The sequence below is a fragment of the Xenia sp. Carnegie-2017 genome, unplaced genomic scaffold (assembly GCF_021976095.1).
Source record: "Xenia sp. Carnegie-2017 unplaced genomic scaffold, XeniaSp_v1 HiC_scaffold_23, whole genome shotgun sequence".
Taxonomy (NCBI): Eukaryota; Metazoa; Cnidaria; class Anthozoa; order Malacalcyonacea; family Xeniidae; genus Xenia; species Xenia sp. Carnegie-2017.
The window spans coordinates 11,179,172-11,203,405 of NW_025813486.1; the positions used below are offsets into that span (position 1 = coordinate 11,179,172).

Below are 24,234 nucleotides of genomic sequence, written 5' to 3' on the forward strand. Positions count from 1 at the left end.
ATGCGAAGCGACTCTGAACCAGCTGTTTAAACCTTCTGCTAATTTCCGAAATATGATTACAGATGTTTGTGCTTTCAAAATAATACTCACCATTCATGTGTTCAATTTACGTCGTTCCTAGAAACGTTAAAACGATTACTGTGGGATATAAATTTGCACACTTGGTATTGGTAAATTGGTATCAAAGAATAATAATCCATACTGCTTATGTCAGTTCTTTTCCTCTTTGATTCGATAAAAGACGATAATTTCCTACATTGTCTTTAATCCCATTCATTCTTAAATGAACTTACTCACACTAGGAGTAGAGTAATAAAATACATATTCTTGGCCCTACTTTCGCGATTAACATTTGTACACGTTTATTTCTAACCATCTTCGAACGAGGGCTAAGAAACACGCTCTAATTCTGATAAATGCAAACTTGTTTCCAGCTTAAATATCTTGGCAAGTGATGTAGAACGACATACGAAGAGAATTTGTTCCACCAAAATAGTTATGTAGCTTAAAATGCAGCATATCCAGTATTCTAGCAATAGTTTAATGCAGTGATCTCCAGATACATAAAGAAAGGATTTTTAGAAATTTAGGATTTTAAAGAAATTTCTATATGTTGTTTTATGTATAAGATTGATAGATAGTACACACGATGACGTAGAAAACATTTAAAAATTTTCGGTACGTACCGAGAACTCAAGAATATTCCTTAACCGCTGGAACGTGTTTTTCGCCGTTGCTGTTTGTCGTTATTTAAAGTTTCTAATAAAGAACAGCGTTAAATTTTGAAAACGATAGGCAAATGTCTATATGCAATCGGCAAAAAAATGCTTATTTTCATCTTAAACTACGATATCTTTCCGTAATTTTAGCAAACTTTGAATGATTACTTTTTTGAGACCATTCATCATTGCAGAGAAAACTCATTTAACTTCATAAACAGTTATTAAACAGCTAAACCCAAATAAATAAATGTTATTGCATGTGAAAATATTGAAACGTATCACGTGATGATGAAGTCACGAAGATTTGCGTACAAGGGAAAATATGTCGACAGTGACGCGCGTTAGAATGGTGTGTTACGCTTTCAGCAGAACATAAGACAAGCGGGTTGCAAAAAACCTGGCCCAGATATATTACCCATGAAAAAAGCGTATGTATAATAATTTCCAGACTGTTCCTATACTTAAAAGATGATGTCCATTAATGATACGAATTTTGGATAACTTGTTCGTTGAAAACGTATACATATCAGAAAACGTTTTCGCACAAGAATATAAAATGTAAAAAAAATGAACACATTGAAGACCCTATTAGTTCTTCACGTACGATCACAAGTTTTAACTCATAAAATATTATTAAAAAGACAACCACGAGATCGCAGTAATTTAAAGAATTATACGTATATGTGTTGCAGACAAAAGATAACACTATTCTCTACCAGGAAACAGCAAAACACAAGCAATCCACAACTCACTTTCTCTTCCACAATCTACGTATGTTAAAGAAAGCAGCACCAATGGTAGCTTTACAATGTACATGTTATATACAGATTTTGGTTTGGATTGAAATCAATCGAACTAAAAGATTAACGATCAATTATGATTGAGACAAAATTTCAATAAAAATTGAAATTGAATGAAATGTACATTCTTCTTCTAGTTCATCAGAGGAAGAACATTTTGAAACATCATTCTTCTCCATCCTGAGGTAAGAATTACAAATTACCACTTTAACCTTTGTTATGTAATTTTTGCCATAACAGTGTCAGTCTTCACAGGTTGATGTATCTAAATTTTGGCAAAAACACATCTTATTTTGGAGAGTTACCTTTGATTGACTGAAGTCCTAAAGTAAATCACTATTATCTAAATCCTAAAGTAAATCACGATTTCTAAATCATTACAGCAGTTGGACAGTTGAAATCACTTATATTAGCACAAGTTCCCTTCTAAACATAGCTCTCTGCTTCTTCACCTACGTACGTAAATCATATCATCCTTTTATACAACTGGAACAGCAGATGCACTCTTCCAAACACAACTTACAGAACAATAACTCACAACACTACTCTCTAACTTATACCCTATCATGCCTACAAATCAATGTACCAGTACATCTACCAGGATAGCACACACTCTCTGCCAAACACAGTTCTGTGTACAATAACACAAATCGAACTTTGCTTCTCATCTATATCAAACATATAATCCTTATCCATAGATCTACATGTTTTTCATGCATTTGATAATCTCCACCTCTAGCAATTTAAACATGAAACAATGACAAACGTCATACAAAGTTTCCGAAGTTTCTACAACATTAATGGACATTGATGAAGATGAATGTTACAAAAAGTTCTCACCGCTGAAGAAATGTAAATCCATTGCATTGCTTTTCTGATCTTGTCATTTAAACAAGGCCTATCCTCAAGATTCCAATGTGTGAATTCAGAAAATCTTTTTATAGCTCGAAAAGATCTATCCTAAAAATTAAGTTTTGTAATAGTTTCAGTATTAGCTAAAGAGCAATAAAATTATAAGATACACCAAACACACATTGTGTGAAACTTATAAAAAAATTATAATTATAATAATGAAATGTTTTGACAAAATATATTGTTCACTAAAATCGAAGGCTCACCTGGTCATCAGTGACAGGTTTACTATTCTCCCTGAGAAGACAGCCTGAAATAAACAACTTACACAGATTCATTTCATTCCTGTGAACCAAAAAGGATAACAGATCTTGAAAAGGTTACTACTAAGTAAAAGTCATTGGCAAAATTGTAAAAGTCAAGACAACAAGAAGATTGATAATTCGGGGGGGGGGTATAGCAATATTTATATAAGCATGTTATATTCGTTTTAAATCAATGGATTTCAAAAGAGCTTAACACTTCTTATCATGAATATATGAATATTCCTCCTCCCAATCATTGATCTTCCTAGGCCCTTGGTAAGAATACCTAACTTGTCTACTTAGTAAGTGTACTAAGCTCATGGCATCAACATTAATTGAGGGAAACCATATAATCTGTGAAGGGCTGATTTCTCTAGAAAGTGAAATGGTTTTGAAAAAAAATTACCCAGGAATAGCAGAATATAAGAATGCGGTCCCCCTCGTTAAAATGGGATTGATGCCATTGACTAAGTTCATCAACTACATACATGTAAAAGTAACATGGTCACCAAATCTACAAAGTTGACTACCTAAAGAAGACCTGGTGGATACTAAGTAAACAACTTTGACTATATTAGGGGCATGATTAACCTCTGAAATTGTGAGAACCAAAGCAAAACTAATTTGCAGTGCCCTATGATATCATGATTTTATATATCTGCAACTGCAAGCAATGTAAGAAAGTTTAATTTACAAACTTATAACTCTTTAAAGTTGGGTTGAGTTTTTGAAGACCCAAATCAAAAGGCATCTGCTAACTTTTAAAAAATGCACTTAACTGCTTGTACTTTCCCATGTAAACCCAAGTATGTGCTAGAGAGCCATGTTCTCAAATAAGGGCTTCTTTTGATACATACATAATGCTGAAAAATGAAACTCTTCACTGGTGATTATTTGTAAGCATTTAATGTCATTGATATGTTATTGAGTCAACGTATGTACAAAAGGTAAACTCATGTGATTTTTTGACAAGTGCTGAAGACTTTTGTCATATTGCCACATTTGTTCTTTATCAAAAAACTTTGAAGAGCAGCATTAACATAGCATGACCAAACTTATAAGGCTGGCTAACTTAGTGACCTCAAAATCATTTGAGATGGCCTCTTCCTACGAATATGCTGTGCCTCAACATTGAGAGCCACAGAGACTAGCTACACAGGCCACTTGATGAGTAACATACATAAAGATCATCAATGTTTATATGTTTACATGGTACAGTAATATGCAACTGTTCCAAAAGGTAAAATGAGTGAAGTTATTTTTTTCACATACACAACAAAGCCAATAGTAAAAAGGTACTACGCATGTTAATCAACATTATCTTACCACTGTATCCATCTGGTATAGCAACTTTCTCACCCATTAACATTCGGCCACGAAATGAAACTTTAAGTAAAAATCAAAGCAAGTTAAGCTGGAATGGTTAGGCTAAGCAACACTACACACAGACACATATTACAGGGAGGTGAATCCTGGGGAGTGGTTTGAGCAGAATTTAAGTGGGCAGGAGAGTGTTTTCAGGATAGTTGACTTTTTGGAAAATTCAAATGCAACCTACATACTTCATCCTCTCAACTACTTCATACCAAAAGTTACACAATTGGTAGGTACAAAATATTTAATCCTAACATGGTTTTATATACACATGAAAAACATGTGACTTGGACCACATTTGAACTCATACCTTTGTATATTAGTCCGACGCTCTACATGTTGAGTTACCTTGCCCACAGGGTTTGGAGACAAGTCAAATTTCTTTTAAACTGCATATGGATAAGAGATTCTTGCCAAAATAGCAGTTCTCCTGGATGGCACAATGTTTTGACTTTATGTATATTATCTGATGATGGCCTTGGAATCACTGTGGGCTTGATAGCTCAACAGGTAGAGCAGCCGACTAGTATCCTGAAGGGGCGATTTCCGATCTCCTCCAGTCACATGTGCATATAAAACTGTGTTAGGATCAATATTATGTATATTCTCTAATGATGGCTTTGGTAGGTACAACAATTCAACAAAGGACATTCAAATTTTAAGGTAACTATGTGGTTACATCTAGCATACGTATGTATCACACGTATGGATTTTTTACAGAAAAATTGACTAGGGAAGGTACGAATGAACATGCAACTTTACTACTAAAGAAGGGGAACTGAACTATGGATGATTTTGTTGGGAGGCCCTAGTTTTTGTGAGACGTCGTTTGGTCTAACCAGTCTAGTTTGGATGTAGATTTTGGTGGCTCCTTTGTGCATCTCGCTGTCCCTTCAAATGTCAGAGTTTAGGTGGGTTTGTATAAATTCCCGAGAAATGTGTAGTTTGACAGTTGTTTTAGCTCAATTGGTTGGTATCAGGGAAATTTACACTCCCCTCCCCTCCCCAGATTTAACAGCTTGCTTCTGTCTTCTTTTTTTCTTCCATTGGTATACAACGGTTCTCTCAACATTTGCCATTATTCCACGAATATTTCTAAGATCTTTTTGCTCCACCTATATAACGATATAGAACCCATTTTAAAACTCAAAAATTGCAATTTTCTAAGATGTTTTATTAAAACTTCCAATCAAATAGATCGCTAAGTTTGCAGATACTTTGCAAAACAGTAATTTCGACATGTACAATCTTCAATTTTACAGCCTTTTTTCCCAATCGAAACGTGACAACTGTATTCTAGTTATATCAGTCATAAAATAAAATTTTCTCTGAACAATCTCATGCATTTCTCGGAAATTTGATTGAAGTTGCATTTGAAAAATGCAATGCAAGAAAAAAACTGAATCGCTTGAAACTGCAATAAAAAGCACTGACATGCGCTGCCTAGGTTGACGGCGATGACGAGAGAGTGTTGACTGAGTTTAAATCTCGATGATTGGCTGCGAGATCTGAAAGTTGCAAGTTTGCAGGGAAAATTTAATTAAGATCAACACACGTCGGCACGCAAATTCTCGTTTCTCTCAAATTCGCCAGCGTTTGTTTAAATAGCTAACTCTTAAATATCTTTCTCGTAATTTTGTCCCTTTTCTCCCAATCGAAACATGACATGAAACATACCGTCATGTGATCAAAAGCGAAGCTCACGTGATGAGGCAGTCTTGAAGATTTACAGGGGAAAATATGTCGATTGCTGATGTGTGTTAAAATCGTGTACTCGGCTTTCATCAGTTCACTACATTTGATTGCTTCAGATACGGTACTACATAAGAGAGACACACAGGTTTACAAAAAGGAGTACGGACAATAAAATAGCAAGTTGAACATAAAAAGAGCAAGACAGAGTTGCCTCACTTATATTACCAATGGGCAGTTTCTTTCGCTCTGTAAAGCAGTTTATCATCGAATGTAGCCTCGTGAATGAGTAATGTCGCATTTTCACCTATAGCAACAAAAAAGTAAACATTTCCTCCAATGATTGTGGCAAAAAAAGTTGTCTTCAGGAATTAAGTTAGAGTTAACCAATAGAATTTCCAGATATTCAGAGGACGGATAACGTGAAAGAAACTGCCGACGCGAGTCCTTTACGATATATTTAACGAAAGACACATTGAAATTCGCGTTCGCAAAAAAAGATAATGTTATATAATTGACAATACCATAAACTTTTTTGAGATTAGCAAAAAAGTGCAGTCTTTGCGAAAAGATCTCGCTATTCACGATGGCTCTTGCCAAATGCCCAAATAAGGGGTGAAACAGGTTGTCTTCATTTCCTGGACAGGGGAGACAGACATAGAGCAGATTTCACTTTTATTAAAGCTCAAAAAAACTTCTTCCAGTCGTAAGTAGCAAAACATATTTTGCTGCATCTAAATCTGTTATTAACTAAACGAATGCTCTTTCTAAAACAAGCAACAACTTAATGTGATTGGGCAATATTTCGATAAGGCCATACCACCACAATAAAATTTTTCCTTTTGTAACTCGTGAAAAAAATGATGCAATAGAGAAACAGCGAAATAAAAAGAGAATAGATTTGTCCGTTTCTCCTAACCGGCATCAATTAACTGTTTACAAGGTCTTGTGTCAGCAGAATAAACAATTTTCCATCCACTGCGTTCAAGTACCAAACCATGAGAGTAATCACTATGTTTCGTAGGGACAACAGAAATCTGCAAAAAAGAGTTAACTCAAATTCTGTACTGTGTGGTACGCCAGAGTCAATCAAACCTCGAGTACTTTTTATCGAATATTCAAATATACATGATGTTTAGAAATTTATCAACTTACAGAAGAAAATCCCAAAGAGCGACTAAATTGTTTGCCTTCTTTCTTCCCCAATCCTCTTTTCACCCACCAAAACTGAGTGAACCTAAAAAACACACATAGTGAGCGACTAAACAACAAGGTTGCTGTAAGTTAGTCATTTTAGAACTCATGCACAAAAATGCACGAATTTCGTTAAGAAATTTCGCTAATATATTCAGGCCCAAACAATTTACTAATAATATAGTATGAGATATTTCTCCACTGTGATTGGTTGATTGTAACGCAGTTTATTTGTAATTGCCCAGGAGAAAAGTATAGTTGCACCGTAATTACTGTAACCTGATTGGCTGAAACAGTGAAAGCCAAACAAATTTTTTTACAACTCAGAAAAATACATGGCGGTAGTAGTAAGTAAACAAAGATTTCCACAATTGCAATCGTTTGAAATTCAAGAATTACAAAAGAATGCAAAAATAAAAACAAAGGAGCAAGTACTGTTTTCGGGGGAATATTTTTAACAGTGAGACCGCATAACGAAGCTTATCTGAAGCTAAAGAGAGTAACGAAACAAGACAGAGTTGGAAGGTACAGGCAAAAAATAACTCAAAGTATTTTGTTTTTAATCGTTCTTCGGACTCACGCTATTGCGCAGCAGTCTTTAAAATACTCACTCGTGCATGTTTACACGTAATTGCCCTTGAAACTAAACTATTACCTACACAAATCAATGCCTTAGCTAGCCTCAGTAATAGAGGAGGAGGCTATTCATATATGCATGTCAACATCCGCAGAAAACAATTCATTTACAGGAAAATTGGCCCTACAATTATCGAGGTGGCTACGGAACTGACAAAAAGTCAAATGTCATTAGTGCTAACTTATGAAAAGAAATGAAAAAATAAACACCCAAAAAACACACAGAGATAGAATTTTCACCTGAAGTTGAAAGTTTCACCACACATCATTTCAAAATATCTTAAGTATAAATCCAAAGTTTCTGGACCAATGATTCTTACGAAACTTGAACCACCCTAGATAAGACACAATTTACCTTCTAAAGTACCGGAAAATTTCAACCGTTGCAACACACAAAGGTAATTTTGCAACTATTAAAACAGCAAAGTTTGGCATAAAATGATTACAAAATAAAAAGAAGACATGTAAAGCTGTAAAGTCATTCCTGCATGCTCACCATAATCTTCTTACGATGTCGTAAAATATTGACAAGACCCTACAAATTGATAATTTATCATAAATATTTATTGTTTAACATGCATCAATAATAATTAAAGATATTGATTGCGTAAGTATTATAACAGGTTAGAGATTGGAGCTCAGCCAAAACACCTAAAACACATTTGATTTGTAAGATTTGATTCTTTGAAAACTCGCAATTAACAGAGTTTCTATGGCATTTAGATTTAAAATTACGATATCAACAATGAACTTATTTGGTCTGTGGACTAACCATAGACTGTTTTTAAACAATCAAGATGGTTTGTCTAAAATTGGTTTCGATTGAAGAAAATAATTTTTACAGACTTCGTTTTACGTATCTTAGGTGAAAAAGATTGAGCCAACGTGTTATGTAGGAGTATTGTAAAACTAATACGAGCAATAATATACAAGTACGAACCTACCAAATGATGGTCAATATGCATATGGGAGACAAACACGGTACGGATTCGCTTTAGCATCGTGTTCACATCGTCTCCGTAATGATAAAACATCTGTCTCAACGTCCCTTCGCCACAGTCCATTAAAATGGACGTTTCATCACTATGTAATAACGAAACAGTGTTGCCAAAGTTGCATAAACAATATTTTCAGTAAAGTAAAGGAACAGCGAAACGTCGGAGAGTTCACTGCTCACTTGTCCTGTTTACATATACACAGTCTATGGTATAGCCAGCATACAAATTTGGTCGTGGTATGTAAATTTTAGATTACATCATTTTCTTAGTAAGAAACACATTTAACTTTACATAGCATAACAAAATTTCTGATCTGGCTACGTCATTGTTCACAATACAATAGCAGACACCATGAAAAATCTAGCAATCCATCAAAATATTTCAGTACAATAGGCTCACTATTTCATGTTGCAAGTATGAAATCCTTTCTCAATTGCAACCATTCTTTTTCGATGCATTTGCAACGAGATATCGTAGCTCTTACTATCACCTAAAGTGGCCCTCTATGTCTTATGTCCATCACATGTAATTTATATAAAGCTAAGATTGTTTAAAGTAAACTTGTTTACTGAGTTAAGGATTTTCCCTTACCTCAAATTCAACAAAACCCCGCTAGTGTTGCGAAGATTTGATGAAATACGTGAACCAGTTCCAAGGAAAACAACCTGAAAATCGTTGCTCAACGTAGAGCTTGCGAACACATTTGAACGACTTCCATTTGCCGACGATTCTTTTTCATTTACAGCTTTTACAGCCATCAAGTTTTGTTCAAAGCCTTCAAAGGCTATAGGCCGAAAATTATACCTCAAAGTCGGAGCAGCAAAATGGACAGAACCCTCAGGAAAATCTTTAAAACCAGAGTGAATTTTATCCATAAACAATGAATAGTACAGCGGCGGGAAAATGTTCACGTGAAGTTTATTTAACCTATCATAAACTTCATCAAAGACGGTGAAAGCTGGTCTTTCAATCACGTGCTCATTCATCATAAGATGTTTCGTTTCTGGGTCAAACGTTGTCATCCAAGATTTGTATTCCATGGAATTTGCTATATCTTTTCCGGTCATGTGAATTACTATGTCCACGTGAGTGTGCAAATCACTTGAGAAGAAATCACGTGACATGAAAGAAGATAATTTGTTCAGGACTTGTTTTGATGGACAATCTATGACAACAAATGATTGTCGACGTGGCGTCGGATGAAGGATGTCATCTGGATTGATCTAAACAGAGCACAAAAAACCCTTTAGCACAAAAATCAATTTAGTTACTATAAATTATTTTTGCAAGAATTTATACTTGTATATTCAAACAATTTTAATCAACCTGCAGCATTATTGGCTAAAAGCACAAAATTTCTTTACAAGTTACCTTTGAAATAGCCCGATCACTTTAGAGTATAACAGAATATATGCGTAGATAGTTGAGATTAACAACAGTTGCTAATCTTTGTCCTGATTAACCCTTTGTCTCCCAGTGTTGCCTTATGGCAATATCAAGGAAACCATACAAAACTCAGAGGATCAAAAAACTTAGGAAGTACGTAAAGGGTTAATGATTTAGCACTCTTTATGGGCAGGTTACATGAGAACTGGATAGGCTAGCATGTGTATGGTAATGTTTTTTCTCGGAACGTTACAAAAATTTCTTTAAGAGGAAAAAAACGATGATTTGCAACTAATAGATTAAATAGGTTTAATTTTCGCGAAGAAAATACAACCAACTTTTTATTAGGCTTAAAAAGCCACAATGCAGTCGACAGGCTATCCAGGCTTTATGCAGCCTTTCTCTGGAAAATTAAAACATAAAACATGGTAACTCAAACTGTGCACAAACTCACAATATGTAGCTACTGCCTTTTGAACGTCGTTTAAAAACTTTCCATTTATCACATGAGCAGTTCAAGTAAATGATACACTAAGTTTAAAATTGGATAGTTAACTCGCCTGTGTTCCACAAGGTAAATCAACAGAATATCCCATTTGACACTTTTCTATAACGTTGCTCAAAACGTCCTGCCCCAGGCCAAGATTCTCTGCCACATCCATGCGAACTCTTCGTAGTGGTTCTTGTAATAAAAACGCGTAAGAAACGGCAAGATTTGGGAAAATCGTCCGACCGTTCTCTTGCGAACCATCGCTTGTAGCAAAGGCGAAAATTTGAAAATTATCATCACTCGCAATTTCCAGCCACTTTATTCGTTCCTCAATCTGGTGAGGTTTTACAAACTCGAACTTACTCATGTACTGAAAAGATTTCTGTATTGTTTGTAAGAATGCATCCAGATTAGGTGGCCCGTAGACATCGACAAGTTTATCGACCGAAAAATTATCATTTTGCGTCGCTAGAAGCATGTTCGTCAAACCACCAATGTGATTGATTGTTGAGCCAGTCATGAACATCTTGTCAAGTCCCTTTGATGGTAATCCACCCATGCGAAAATTCCTTAATGTATTTTCACCCGCATTAATGATGTATCTAAAAATAAATCACACTGAGTGACTGAGCAGTGGTTGACAGTAAGGGGAGGCGAAGGGGGGGAGTCGCCTCTCTATGTTCCTTTTTTATGAAAATTTTTTACCAACTGTTTCATTAATAAAGGAAAAACACGGGAACATTTTCATTTCAGAGGTTCACATCTTAAATACAGTAATAAGTACGTAATTTATCTTAAGAAGAAAATTCAGAATTTTCAATTCGCCCAACAATCAAGTACTTTGTTCGGATGTGATGTGGATGTGGAAAGCTCCTAAAATGTCAGGGATATATTAGTAATAGTTTCATGAGTAGTAACATCAAGTAACAAACATAAATGGCATTAAATGATCACTAATCCAAACACCCAATCTTAATTTACTCAATCTTTTAAGCTAAACAAGCAAATAAAACTTATCAAGACAAGTGTTTTGGCCAAAAATAAGGTGATAGAAAACGTGTTCTTCTGTAAGAAGTTTTAATTTTCGTGTTTGACGTAATTTTGGATTTAACCAAACATGAAATGATTACACTTTCTACAGTCTACCACATATTTTGTTTATTTGCATCTTTTCGTGATTGAGCAGATGAGAAGAATGGCTGGTAATTTAACATTTATTAAGATTTATTAATATTTAGTCATTTAGACATGACTTATATTTCGAAATAAGCATTTAAGCCTCATTGTTCCAGTAAAAATTTAGATTATCATTTGACTCATTCTGCCGGTTCCCCCCTACCCCCTCCAAAAAAAATCCTCAAATGACTAACTGACTGACTGACTGAATTACAAATTGACTGACCGACTTACCAACTGACTGACTGACTGACTGACTGACTGACTGACAGACAGACTGATTGACTGACAGACAGACTGATTGACTGACTGAATTACAAACTGACTGACTCTGACTGACTGACTGACTGACTGACTGACTGACTGACGGACTGACAGACTGACTGACGGACTGACTGAATTACAAACTGACTGACTGACTGACTGACTGACTGACAGTATCGTGATGTCCACAAGATAATAAAAATTATTTATTTGGATAGCGAGAATATTTTACCTGTATCTTTATGGGATACGACATATTTTATAAAAACGGAGAGCAAATAATGTTTTTACTGGTCCAATATTTGGATTCATTACATGGAAAAAGGAACTTTAACATTCATCATGAACTTATGAGAGTAAGCCACAGGTTATATTCTATCTGACGAAGGAATAAGAAAAGCCAACTAGTTATGTAATCCATATATGGGATACTAGATGATAAGCAAGGATACTAAACTCCAAAACCCAGTTATCTATGTAGATACTTGAAAAAAAATTTTAATTTCAGAACCTGCTTGATCCATATATGCAGTGGCGTATCTAGAGGTCACGCTGGTCGGGCCGACCAAAAATTTCCCCCAAAAGAAAGAATTTGTGCGAAAATAAATGAGCTTGAATTTCAAAACAATTTTGATCAATTTATTGCAGTTGTTGAGAGGAAAATCTAAATCTTTAAATAACGATTTTGGTTTAATTAAACTCAAAATTTGCATTTAGTGAGAAGTTGCGTAGCAACAGTGTGTCGTTCCATGCTCTTCGCAGCTTAGTCGGGCTCTCAAAATTCAACCCGACCATAAAAAATATTTTATAGAAAAAATATTCCTAATCTAATTGGCTAATGACATCTGAGCATGCTCAAACACGCAGATTTGGAGCATCTAGTCATAGGCCGTATTCTGTGGTCGATTATCGTTCAAGTTCGTATGTAAAAATATATGACTACATAAAAAGTACATGAATTGATTGCTTTTTCCATAACTAACAGGAATTTACCTGTTTACACCTCCAAATCTTGCAATCTAGGGAGTTTTAGCCCTCGAAATTACGAATTGAATCCTATTGTTTTTCCATAGTCCGCCATTCTTTTTTGTGGAAGACCGCTGTATTATTCGCAGGCTCAGATAGAGAAAGAGGCGGCAAAATCGAGGATTTTAAGGCAGTCTTTTTAGTTTTTTCCGTTTTTTTTGCTTGAAGTATTTTATATACATATTGTTTATTAATTTAAAACAGAAAAGTGAGAAAATATATATTTAGTAAACTACAGTATTTGATCAAAGTGAGTATAGTGACATTTAGGATTTCAATTATTTCTTATGTATTTTAGCAGTGCAAAACTGCGGGAAAGCGGTATCTATCTAAAATTTGAACATTATAAACAAAGAAAGGCTCAGTTGTTCTGAGTGGATGACCTCAACCCGTGCGCTTACATCATTAAATACTTATATAATATTATAGAGAAGATTACTCATTACTTGTAAGCGTCCTAGTAAGACCTTTTCTTACTAGCTATTTTCGTTCAAATACAATGCAGATTCATATGACCTTTTAAATGGTCTAATTATATGAGCAAATAATACATAACATTATATTATTATATGACTAATTATACTAAACGTGCGACCTGAATCGACAAATTTGATGTGATGCGCGCATATTCCTCAAGCGATAATCTATAAATCTGTAAATCTATTAATCTTCCTCACTATCGTACTCATCGTCTTTATCATCACAATCATCATCATCATTCTCATCTTCTGACAAATCGTCATCTCCTGCAACAAAATTACAGCAGTCCGCGCAGCCACACAAGTCGGTACATTTAAAGCCAGACTTCAAACATGAGCATCTAAGGGTTTTGCACCCAGTTTTACAATGGCAGGTGACGACCTCAATTAGGGTGTCAGGTGCTGACGGCCGAGTCATCCATAGTACTTTCAATTGGTCGTCTTTGATGAGCCATCCGTTTCCAGACGGGGGCTGGAGTCTCATTTTCGGCAGAAGGCATTTGTTCCAAATATATGCTTGATAGTTTGATCTCTCGATGTGCACAATCAGACTGTCTGTGTTAGGGGGGAGGCAATCGTCAGAACATTTCCCAGACACAAACAAGGCGTACCTACAAATCCAAAAAGATACAAAAAGTGCAGATGTGTGAATAGAATTCGCAACAAGGCCTTACCTTGAATCATTGACGCAAGTTCCCTTTTTGTCGCCATAAAGCAGGCAGACAAATCTATTCAAAGAGTGGAAACTTCTTCGGAAATCTCAAACGATTGGCCAAGCAACGAGAAAGACTCTAAAAACTCAGGATTTTCTAAAAGCAATTTCCAAGGCTTTACTTTGCCTTTTCCAGCAAAGGCGCTTGTGGAATCACAGCCTACAAATGAACATGTTATACTTGTTAAATATGTTATGTATTTAATAATAATGAGCAGTGTCATAAATTATTGCCTGTGAATGCATGGAATCCAGGTAAACATTTGCAGAGAGCGTCTCCTAACTCATCAGATACAGCTCCAACGTCTATGGTGCGAGTGTTAGAACCTGTTCCTGTTAGTAAGTATATATCTTTTCAATAAGCTTTGCATGGCAATAGATATAACAAGGACATCTGTATCAGGCGTTTTAATGATGATTCTGTCATAGGTTTGAGCTGAGTGCTTGGAATGCAGAAGAAGACGGGTATCTGCCTCTTCATGATCGCTTTCTAACTCTGGGACATTATTGGAGATAATTGGGTTATCTTTGGATACTGCCGAAGTAAGGCAAATGCACTTATCACGCGACGTTATGTACAAGCATGCAAGGGAGCGCAGGAAAGATGAGGGATAGGTACGCCACTGATTTGCCAAAAAAGCCATGAGAGACTCTTTGTTTTTTCCAGAGCTCATGAACTTTTTCCATTGTTTGGGGATTTTCTGGGCATCATTGAAAATGTGAACTGTCTGTACTCCTGTAATAGGAACAAAAATTAATTTTGAAGTTTAAAAATATAATAATCTCCTGCGCTAGTATGACAGATACCTTGAACACTGGCTCTGCGAGCTCTCTCCGTATTCTTGATGCTAATTTCGGGATATCGATCACCTACAAAATCCAACCTCGTGGCAGACCATTTCGCAGCAAGATTCGTTAAATAGGTTAAAGTCGAGTCAGCAAACTCACCAAATGTCTTCCATTTTCCCTTGATGACTTGCAAGACTGCCATCGCGTCTACGAGAAGAGCAGTACTTTTGCCTGGAAGGCTTTGAACATCTACAAGAACTGATTTGTCACCCAGCGTCTCCATAACTTCAAACATTTTTGATTTGGCTGTCTTGACAAAGCCGCCTGTTGGAGTTGCAAGGGACAGTGGAAATTCGCTAAGGCTGAAAGATAACAACTCTTTTAAGTCGACATTGCGCGTCTTAGACAAAACCAGTAGTTTGGCAAATAGATTTCGGCTTGACTTCACAGCAAGTTGTTGTCCCTTGCTGTCTTTGACGGTAATTGCTTTGGTTGTAAAAGTTATGATATTGTTCTTTTTAATCTTTTTATATATATCTTTGTCGTCACTAAACAGATTTTCTTTGCAGAAATCATTAAACTGGAAAAGTATTGAATCCTGTCCATGAGGGAAGGCAATCATCTTGATTTGATTTGACCATTCGCACCAAAACGTACGCTAAGATAACAGACGTACGGTTTTCATACGTACGGTTTTCATAAAAAATACAGCTAAAAACAAGATGGCGGCAGGAAAAATCAAAGAGCGAGTTTGTCACCTAAAAAGTGCTATTATCGTGTAGATTGCAAGTTTCAAAGGTGTAAACATCTCGAATCTTAATAAGTAAGTTTTATTAAGTATTTCTGTGTTTGCTAAACGTACGGTTTTCATAAAAAATACAGCTAAAAACAAGATGGCGGCAGGAAAAATCAAAGAGCGAGTTTGTCACCTAAAAAGTGCTATTACCAGTGGCGTAGCTAGCGAAAAACATTTGGTCGGGCTCACGAGGCGCCACCATGGTTGGCGCCGAGCGAGAAAATTTTCCGAATTTACACTCACTAGAACGTCGGAAACGGCTATCTTAGAAAGCAAATGCGTGATATTTATGCAGGAAATAGAACCATTTTGGTTAATTTAAATTGCCGAAGGATCTTATAGTAAAGCATAGAAACAGTTCAAAAATAGTTGCAGATATGTGATTTATTTTCTCAACACCACATACATAAATAGATACCTATGTACATCTTGTAAAGAAACTTTGACAAAAGAACCGAAAAAGGCTCAGATTTGTCATCAACAACTATCAAAAGTTGTGATGAAATTGTCGTGCTGAAATGACAATCATCATTGACTGCATTAAAAAGTTCCCGGAAAAATTCTCACATGCCATGGACGTAAGACATCATCAGCTTGCTATAGCCATATAATATATATGAATACCTATTTGTATAAGAAAGCAAGTCTTCGTGGTTTTTCAATGAACTTCTTTACTACCTCATCATGCAATGTGTTGGCGTCTTCTTTCTCTGACAGTATGTCTTTGTGAATGGAAATCCTGCAAAGAGAACTAAAACGTCCTTGGCTCATAGTATTTCTAAGATAATTTTTTACCCTCTTCAAACAAGAAAATGACCTCTCAACTGAAGCACTTGTAATTGACAAAACCCCATTTATCTTTAACAGTTTTACAACTTCTGGAATACTAGATTGATAATGGAACTGAAAAATATATTTCAATAATTCATCGCATGAATCACAGTGAAAGTCTTTATCTCTGTAAATAAAACAAAGTTGGCTAACTAGCATTGGTATGTCAAACATATCACCATAAACCTCCTTTAGAAGATTTATCTTTTCTGAGGGCACTTCACCTTTCCACATCTTAAACACCCTAGGGTTAACAAGGTCAAAAATCTAAAACGCTCCATATCCTGAAATCGCTCAGTCAGCATAGTCACAATTGTGTCAAGAATTTCAAAATACATTTGTTTGTAATTATGCCGTTGGTCATACCTGGTTACTGGTGGTCCCACTTTCTCAACAGCCAGGTCGTACACCTGACAATATTCTGTATCATTTCTCAGAGAAGCAACAAAGGCCTTGAATCTCTCAAACCTACTCATTCCATAATGAAAGTCAGTGTCCTTGTCTTGCAAGATAGAATAAAGTATGGATGACTGCTCAAGAATTCTCTGGAAAACATGTACCAAGAAACAAAACAAGAAGCCATTAAGGTAGCCAAGTAAACCAGTAACCTTACTTAACGTTTCATCATCCCAACCTATTGGATTATCAGTAAGATTTTCAAATATGTCTATCAGTTTCTCATAGTTAGAATGCAAGACATTGATGACATGAGCCTATAATACCATCTTGTGTCACCAGGACTAGGAAACTCAAGCCTATGGGATGATAGTAAAGCTTTTCTTTTGGGGGGAATTGCTAGTAAAGGTGCAGAAAGCACTAATATTAACAAAGAAAATCTTAACAGGTGAGATGGAGGATGCAGCTTGACATAATACTAGATTTAGTCTATGGGCAGCACAGTGAACAAATTGAGCATAAGGATAATCCTGCTGAACTTGAGCTTGAACACCATTGAGATGACCAGACATAACAGATGCACCATCATAAGTCTGTCCAATAAATTTCTCTTTCACATTATTATATTGACTTAACTTACCCTTAACCACTGATGATATAGCAGTTGCAGTCCTATCACAACTAACATCAACAAACCCAAGCTGTCTTTCAATGACACTTTCCCCTTTGTCCATTCGAACAATTACACTCAATTGTTCTTTGGTAGAAACATCAGTTGCCTCATCAACCTGTATAGTTAAGAAAGTGCAGCAATATATTTCCTTTAAAATCTCATCCTCTATTATCTTATCAAGACAATCAATCAAATCATTCTGAATATCAGGAGAGACTCCAGTAAACCGCCCTCCCCCAGCAAGGTGGGTTTCAGCAAGCCTTCCATGTAATCGCCTTTCAAAAACAGAATCCATCTTGGCAAAACTTTCAAGTAGCTCTCTATAATTTCCTCTATTCATGCTGCTACTAGATTCATCATGCCCCCTAAATGCAAGCTCTTGCCTAGACAAGTATAAAACAGCTTCTGTTATGGTTTTCAACATTTCCCTGTTTTGCCTTACCTCCTCGTTATGACGCTGAATCTCTTCACGTCTAGTTTGTGACATGAGACAGTCGATACGAGGCTGAAAACCGTAGGTCTTCCAGGTCTTGTAGGCACCCATGTGCGATTTTGCCTTCTCATGCTTCTTACAATCGGATAGGAAATTCTTCATGTTTTAAATCCCGTCTGCGTCCATGAAGATGACGATCAAGGGCAAAATAAAAGACAAGGCCAACAGAACAATGCATTCTTTTCTGAGCTACCACAAAGCCAATCTTTCTTCGAGTACCAACTTTCCTGAAAGCTTCTATAGCCTGTAGTCGCTTGTAAATTTGGAATTGGCCGCTGCTTTACGAGTATATTTTGCTCGCCTGATTGTCGAATAGAAAAGGGTTTCTTTCGTAGTTCACTTATTATATCGATTTCATTAGCCGAAGCCATTGTAATGTAAGTTATCACGATTTCCGAACGTATATTTCGAAAGCTCAAAATTCAAGTCACGCTTTTGAAAATGAGCCCGACAAGATGTTGTTAAACGTTTGAGTGTGTTCACAGCTACTCTCAACCAATCAGATTAAAAATACTCCCACTATAGATTTTACTACTTGGTCGGGCTGAATTTTCAGAGCCCGACTAGATGTTGCGAAACAGCGCATTTGAGTTTGCTCAGTTGCTGTTGACCAATCAGATTGCAGATAATCCCACTATAGATTTTACTATTTGGTCGGGCTGAATTTTCAGAGCCCGACTAAACTGCGTAATGCCTTGCCTGGCACTAGAAATGCACTAGTCATTGTTGCTAAGTAACGTTTAAAAATATGATAATTTTGCTAATAACGACGCAATTTGACAAATATTACACTAATAGACTGTGGATTATTCCAAAAAGAGTCGCAGAATTTAAAATTTTCGCAAATCCAATTTTAAAGAAAACAAATTTTTCATTTTTGGGAAAATATTTGGTCGGGCTGGGCCCGACCAGCCAGACCGCTAGCTACGCCACTGGCTATTACAGCGTAGATTGCAAGTTTAAAAGGTGTAAACATCTCGAATCTTAATAAGTGAGTTTCATTAAGTATTTCTGTGTGATTTTTATTTAGTTATATATTTTTACATACGAAAATCGTTTTCTAAGCACATTTTCGGGGCACAGAATACGGCCTATCAAGCTCATTTTATAGAGCCCAACTTGAGCCTTTGACATTAAAAATCGGCTAAAACAAAGTATGCTTAATATGTTTGTAACGGATTCACAGACTTACGCTAGTAACTTAAGATTGACATAAGTTGAGGCGAAATTTACAGCTATGACTTCATGAAAAACGATCTTTTCTCCAAACTGACGAACATTGAATTATCTAAAGCCCAAACATTTTGGTGATATATTGTATAGTTCTATACTAGCTAGAGGTTGAACTCCTTGCAGTTGCTATCATTTCTTCCGAGGAAAGATTGACTCTATTGTACTTTTCAAAGCAAGTTATGTTTTGTTTGCCGTGTTTCGTATATTTGTGGTACTTCAACATCATGGACGCAGACAGTCTCAGATTAAAGAAGTACGACATTGCAACATTGCACAATATATGTCTGAATCGACATTGCTAAAGACGTTGGACATGCAATAGTTAAAGTATTACACCTTGTGTACATTCCATTTACAAATTAGGCAGGCATGTTGCATATTCAAGCTTATAGTGAAGGGATATGGTGAAATTACTGTATAAAAATGCTTATTTGAAATTTATTGTCTGGACAAGAGTCTGCATACAAAGTGCATGATGAGTCTTATGATTGTTTTCATAAAAGCAACTTTTGTGAATTTATTGAAATTTTGCATGGTTTCACTTTAAATCTGGTTGCATTGTTTGTATGATTATTTGACAATTATGGACAGTTAACTGAAATCTTACCCAGCTATTCTAAGTAATTCCATTCATGGTCTAAACATGATGATACAAGATGAATGTTTAAATGATATGGATAGTTGCAGTTTTTCTCAGCAACTTGGAGTTAACTGAAGCATCCGACAAAGAATAATTGGGTTGTATATGTCCTATTAAAAGGTATTGACATTTCAGAATGACAGCTTCGGTTTGTGTATGTTAGTTTTGACAGAAAAAATTGAGTTGCTATATCAGTGTGAAAACTTATGATGTTGTCTTTAATGTGTCTGCTCATTTTAATGTTGCTATATCATTGTTGTAAACAAAATATCATTTTATTTTTTTATTTCCTATTTAGCTTACAAACTGGTTTTGTTTTATAAAGCTGTATTTTTACTTCACCAATCAAGGTTTTTTGCAAGCTATTTGTGCTTTTTACCCTTTTACAAGAAAATTCAAAGATAATGTTAATTATCACTGTATTTGGACTAAGTTTCCCACCCCTTGTAATGCACGATTATAAATATTTAGCTCAAGTGTGTTATTTTTAAAGATTTGAAAAGGTTTATAAATGTTTTGATTTTAAACTCCAAAAGGATGTGACGATAGAATATTGTGACTGTTCAAAAATTGAATTTTGCTTCATACTTGACATGCACATGTATATGAGAATATTTGTGGTTGTATTATTATTTTATGGTTTTATTGTGAATTTAAAAGTTTTGAGGTCAGTTATGCTAATACTGACATTTCTCCTTTAACATAATGTCATTCATTATCATGTGTACAGTTAAAAATCTAAAAGTTACCTTAAGTTTACTGTGGGTGAACTTAATAGCTGTATGTAGAGTCATGGCCACTAAAATGATGATGAAGTTAAGATCATAACCTGAGACAGTAATTTTTATTTTGATTTGTTAGAAAGTTATATGATGTTTGTTTGCACTTTAAAATTTGTTCATTAAACTTCAATAAAGTACGTATGTCTTAGTATACGTATGATTGAAAATCATGACATCATAGGGCGTGGCTCTTCATAAAAAAGTGTGACCAAAAATTTTTTGCTAGATACGCCCCTGCATATATGCCCCTTCTTCAACAAAATGAGCAACTCTTAAGGTTACTCAATTCAAATACTTGCAAATGTCTTTACACTTACCGATGAGAGTTTGTAAATATATATAAACCAGGAGAAGCATCAGACTGACCTGGCTGGACAACCTGTAGCCATACTGTATCAGAAGAAGAAATTGTGATGTGGTGTGAATCTTGCAAGAGTTCCACAGAAGACAGTGTATTTTGAGGAGGACACGGCATGACACAAAATTCTTGGCTCTATACATTGTTCGCTTAAACATTGTAATGCATTAATATTCTAAAGAATTAATTCCTATTTATTAATGATTACATGGGGGGAATGAGTTCATTCATTATATAGGTTAAGAATAATGATACCGGTGAAGTCACTATGCAATCCGTTAACAATTAAGTCCGTATGCTACGAATGAAGTCTGTCTATAAGTTAACAGCTTCAAGAGAAAAGAGTTTGCCCTTCGAAATTTAAAAGTCAGTCATATTTTAAAGGCAACAATAAGTACTAGTACATATTTTTCGTAAAAGTCATATTTTAAATCTTACGTCAAAATGAAAAAAACGAAAAAATTAACCATACCTAAATGCCAGAGGCAAAGAAATATAGAAAAAAACATTTCACGATAAATTTTTTGGCTATGAATGCCACACCAAGCCAAGAGCCAAGATTTATTAGGAATTGCAATACTTCATGTTGGAATAGTATTGGGAATTACTGCCTCTATTGAAATAGATACGCTGCGTACACCTGGTACGTAGTAACTATCAAAATTTTATTGATTGAAATAACGCAAAAACTGTTAAAATGATTTCGAAATTAGTCAAACGCTTTCCCTTAGAGTCTAAGGCTTAGACAAATGTTACGTGGTCGAGTTTATATGCTCACATTGTACGAGGTAAGCGAGATGAATTTTTTTGATGTGTTTATATGACGTTCATCTCGCTTGCCGAGACGTTTTTCGCGGTCGAAATCAAAACTTGTGTAAACCATCTTTTACTTATAATCAGACACATCAATCAAATGCTCCATCATCTTTGTATCGCAGCGAAAGTTTTTTCTTTTACCCATCCTCGTCTCTATTTTGCTCACTTTTACACGTGCACGTATTTCACCATTTTAATACGTTATCATACGAATGCCCAAATAGTTAAAATTTAGCTCAGCAAGCGGGCTAGCTCGGCAGTTGAGTGTTTACATTAGAAAAATTTTATCCCAGGAGACGAGATCTCGCCTGTGCCATGTGAGATCTCGCAAAGCAGACCAGCCCATGTCGCCATACAAGCGCAAAGAGAATTTTAATATATTATATACTACGTAGGAAGATCTTGCTTAACGGGCTATCTCTGTAAACGCGCCAGCTTGGCTTCCATATAAACAAGCCCTGACACAGTAAAATATATGGGGTATGCTACTATATGGTGTATGTTACTCTATGGGGTATGATACTCTATGGGGTATGATACTCTATGGGGTATGATACTCTATGGGGTATGATACTCTATGGGTATGATACTTTATGGGGTATGATACTCTATGGGGTATGATACTCTATGGGGTATGATACTCTATGGGGTATGATACTTTATGGGGTATGATACTCTATGGGGTATGATAATCTATGGGGTATGATAGTCTGTGGGGTATGATACTCTATGGGATATGATACTCTATGGGGTATGATACTCTATGGGGTATGATACTCTATGGGGTATGATACTCTATGGGGTATGATACTTTATGGGGTATGATACTCTATGGGGTATGATAATCTATGGGGTATGATAGTCTGTGGGGTATGATACTCTATGGGGTATGATACTCTATGGGGTATGATACTCTATGGGGTATGATACTCTATGGAGTATGATTTATATTTATTTACAAGTATATGACGCTTTTATTACTATTTTGGGGGAAAACGAGACGTTCAGTTGCTCTAGCAATTCGTTGTTGCCTCGTGCATTGCTAGTGATTGCAAATATTTAATCTTATTTTTGGCTGCACATGATGTATCAAAAAAAAATTGAAAAATAGGGAAAACTTGGTTAAAGTGATCACACAAACTACTCCTCGCGTATCAACGTCTGACAAATGAAAATTTAGAGTCTATCGATTATTTGTTGCTTAAAACGGGCATTAACGCATAAAATCATAAATTTATCAATCTATTGCAAAATAGTTTACATGACGAAAATAAAGACAACACGTTTTGCTGAGTGAGTAGAAAGTATAAAGATATGGTCGCCCCTCACAGTATCAACGAATAAAGCAGAGTTTATTCATATCATTTTGCCCTTATCATAAAGAGAGTAGCTGGTAGCGAAGTGTGTCTACAAGATAGTGCAGTTTTAACATAATTTCAACAGATGCGTGGTATTGAATGGACAGAGAGAACTGAAAATTAGGTAAGTGGTCACTATTCTCTTCATGGTCACTTATGCTGTCTTAAGTCTCCTAGGAGACTGAAAAGACAGTCTAAAGATGTTTTTGACTTAAAGAGAGAGGTTATAACAGGGCCGGATTAACCTTTTGGGGGCCCTTGGCATTTTGTAACGCTGGGCCCTTCTCCCCTCCCAGGAAGGATGAAGTTCAGGTTGATTTGAAATCAGAAACGCTAAAAAATAATATACCATGATGTGAAAAAATATCCATATGTTAAAAAAAGAACGTATGTACATGAATTTGATATTTTGAACTGTCATCCAACTAAGCTTATAAAAATAACATTAGCTGACAATTATATAGAGAACTCGATCTTAATGTAAAAAATAAACATAATCAACCAACTAAACATTCATAAGATTTAGTATACATGCTCTGATGCGGCGATGAATGCTTACTCGACATGTATGTAAAATGTGCGTGTAAGTAATGTGACATATCTTTTGCTAAACTCTCATTTTACTTTGTAAAAAGTGTGTTTGCGGAATTTCTTTAGAGCAAACTCCTTTACCATCATTGGCATATGCCTATTTTTAGAGATGACACTTAAAACAGAGACAGATTAAACACGTAATCCTTTTTGTCGGCAAAGGACAGGATTAGTCAATTTAATTAATAATTTAAAATAGGGATGACATTGACTTCTGGTGACATTATAAATATAGCATGAATTGTAGGTTCTCATTTAGCAGACGTTGACACCTGACGAGTAGTCTGCTGAAATGCATAGTGTCTCTTTCTAGCTGTAAATAACGGTTCTTTTGAATTGTTGGGTTAGTGTTCTGGTTAAAACAGTTCTTTT

At 35.6% G+C, this 24,234-nt stretch overlaps 2 protein-coding genes and 3 long non-coding RNA genes across 11 annotated transcripts; 2 read left to right on the plus strand and 3 right to left on the minus strand.

The window, feature by feature from the left end:
- Positions 1–1,335: 1,335 nt before the first annotated feature.
- LOC124448070 (zinc phosphodiesterase ELAC protein 2-like) lies at positions 1,336–21,684 on the minus strand. 4 transcript variants are annotated; one of them, XM_046999082.1, is made up of 15 exons: positions 21,570–21,684; positions 21,057–21,129; positions 10,520–11,051; positions 9,165–9,796; positions 8,520–8,658; positions 8,072–8,110; positions 7,816–7,910; positions 6,901–6,982; positions 6,665–6,782; positions 5,974–6,052; positions 5,731–5,872; positions 4,006–5,168; positions 2,641–2,684; positions 2,363–2,482; positions 1,336–1,787 (listed from the first exon to the last, which is right to left on the minus strand). In XM_046999082.1, the coding sequence occupies exons 1-12, from the start codon at positions 21,604–21,606 to the stop codon at positions 5,040–5,042; spliced, it is 2,097 nt and encodes a 698-aa protein (XP_046855038.1). In that variant the 5' UTR covers positions 21,607–21,684; the 3' UTR covers positions 1,336–1,787; positions 2,363–2,482; positions 2,641–2,684; positions 4,006–5,039. The 4 variants fall into 4 exon arrangements, with proteins under 4 accessions (XP_046855038.1, XP_046855041.1, XP_046855037.1 ...); XM_046999085.1 differs by having other exon boundaries at positions 21,106–21,129; positions 21,570–21,630; XM_046999081.1 differs by lacking the exon at positions 21,570–21,684 and having other exon boundaries at positions 21,057–21,214.
- On the minus strand, positions 13,365–14,317 carry LOC124448096. The gene is made up of 2 exons (XR_006948926.1): positions 14,069–14,317; positions 13,365–14,005 (listed from the first exon to the last, which is right to left on the minus strand). It is a non-coding gene; the product is annotated as an uncharacterized LOC124448096 (long non-coding RNA).
- Positions 16,310–18,185, minus strand: LOC124448071 (zinc finger MYM-type protein 1-like). 4 transcript variants are annotated; one of them, XM_046999087.1, is made up of 4 exons: positions 18,034–18,185; positions 17,559–17,706; positions 16,889–17,156; positions 16,310–16,766 (listed from the first exon to the last, which is right to left on the minus strand). In XM_046999087.1, the coding sequence occupies exons 1-4, from the start codon at positions 18,133–18,135 to the stop codon at positions 16,316–16,318; spliced, it is 969 nt and encodes a 322-aa protein (XP_046855043.1). In that variant the 5' UTR covers positions 18,136–18,185; the 3' UTR covers positions 16,310–16,315. The 4 variants fall into 4 exon arrangements, with proteins under 4 accessions (XP_046855043.1, XP_046855044.1, XP_046855045.1 ...); XM_046999088.1 differs by having other exon boundaries at positions 16,310–16,430; positions 17,559–18,185; XM_046999089.1 differs by having other exon boundaries at positions 16,310–16,594; positions 17,559–18,185.
- On the plus strand, positions 18,787–21,298 carry LOC124448088. Its single transcript, XR_006948918.1, has 2 exons — positions 18,787–19,075; positions 21,088–21,298. It is a non-coding gene; the product is annotated as an uncharacterized LOC124448088 (long non-coding RNA).
- Positions 21,685–21,706: 22 nt separating the features above from the next.
- On the plus strand, positions 21,707–23,381 carry LOC124448093. Its single transcript, XR_006948922.1, has 3 exons — positions 21,707–21,740; positions 23,170–23,206; positions 23,297–23,381. It is a non-coding gene; the product is annotated as an uncharacterized LOC124448093 (long non-coding RNA).
- The last annotated feature ends 853 nt before the right edge of the window (positions 23,382–24,234 follow it).

Excerpts from the sequence above, each read along its gene's own strand:
- LOC124448071 (XM_046999086.1), bottom strand. The coding sequence starts at position 18,135 with ATGGGTGCCTACAAGACCTGGAAGACCTACGGTTTTCAGCCTCGTATC. Across the intron at positions 17,157-17,558 it reads TATATCATCAGTGGTTAAGG|GTTGGGATGATGAAACGTTA; the intron begins GTAAGTTAAGTC and ends ATAATCCAATAG. Across the intron at positions 16,767-16,888 it reads GTGGGACCACCAGTAACCAG|GGTGTTTAAGATGTGGAAAG; the intron begins GTATGACCAACG and ends TGTTAACCCTAG.
- LOC124448070 (XM_046999081.1), bottom strand. The coding sequence starts at position 21,214 with ATGCCGTGTCCTCCTCAAAATACACTGTCTTCTGTGGAACTCTTGCAA. Across the intron at positions 11,052-21,056 it reads ATATTTACAAACTCTCATCG|ATACATCATTAATGCGGGTG; the intron begins GTAAGTGTAAAG and ends ATTTATTTTTAG. Across the intron at positions 6,983-7,815 it reads GGTGAAACTTTCAACTTCAG|GTTCACTCAGTTTTGGTGGG; the intron begins GTGAAAATTCTA and ends TGTGTTTTTTAG.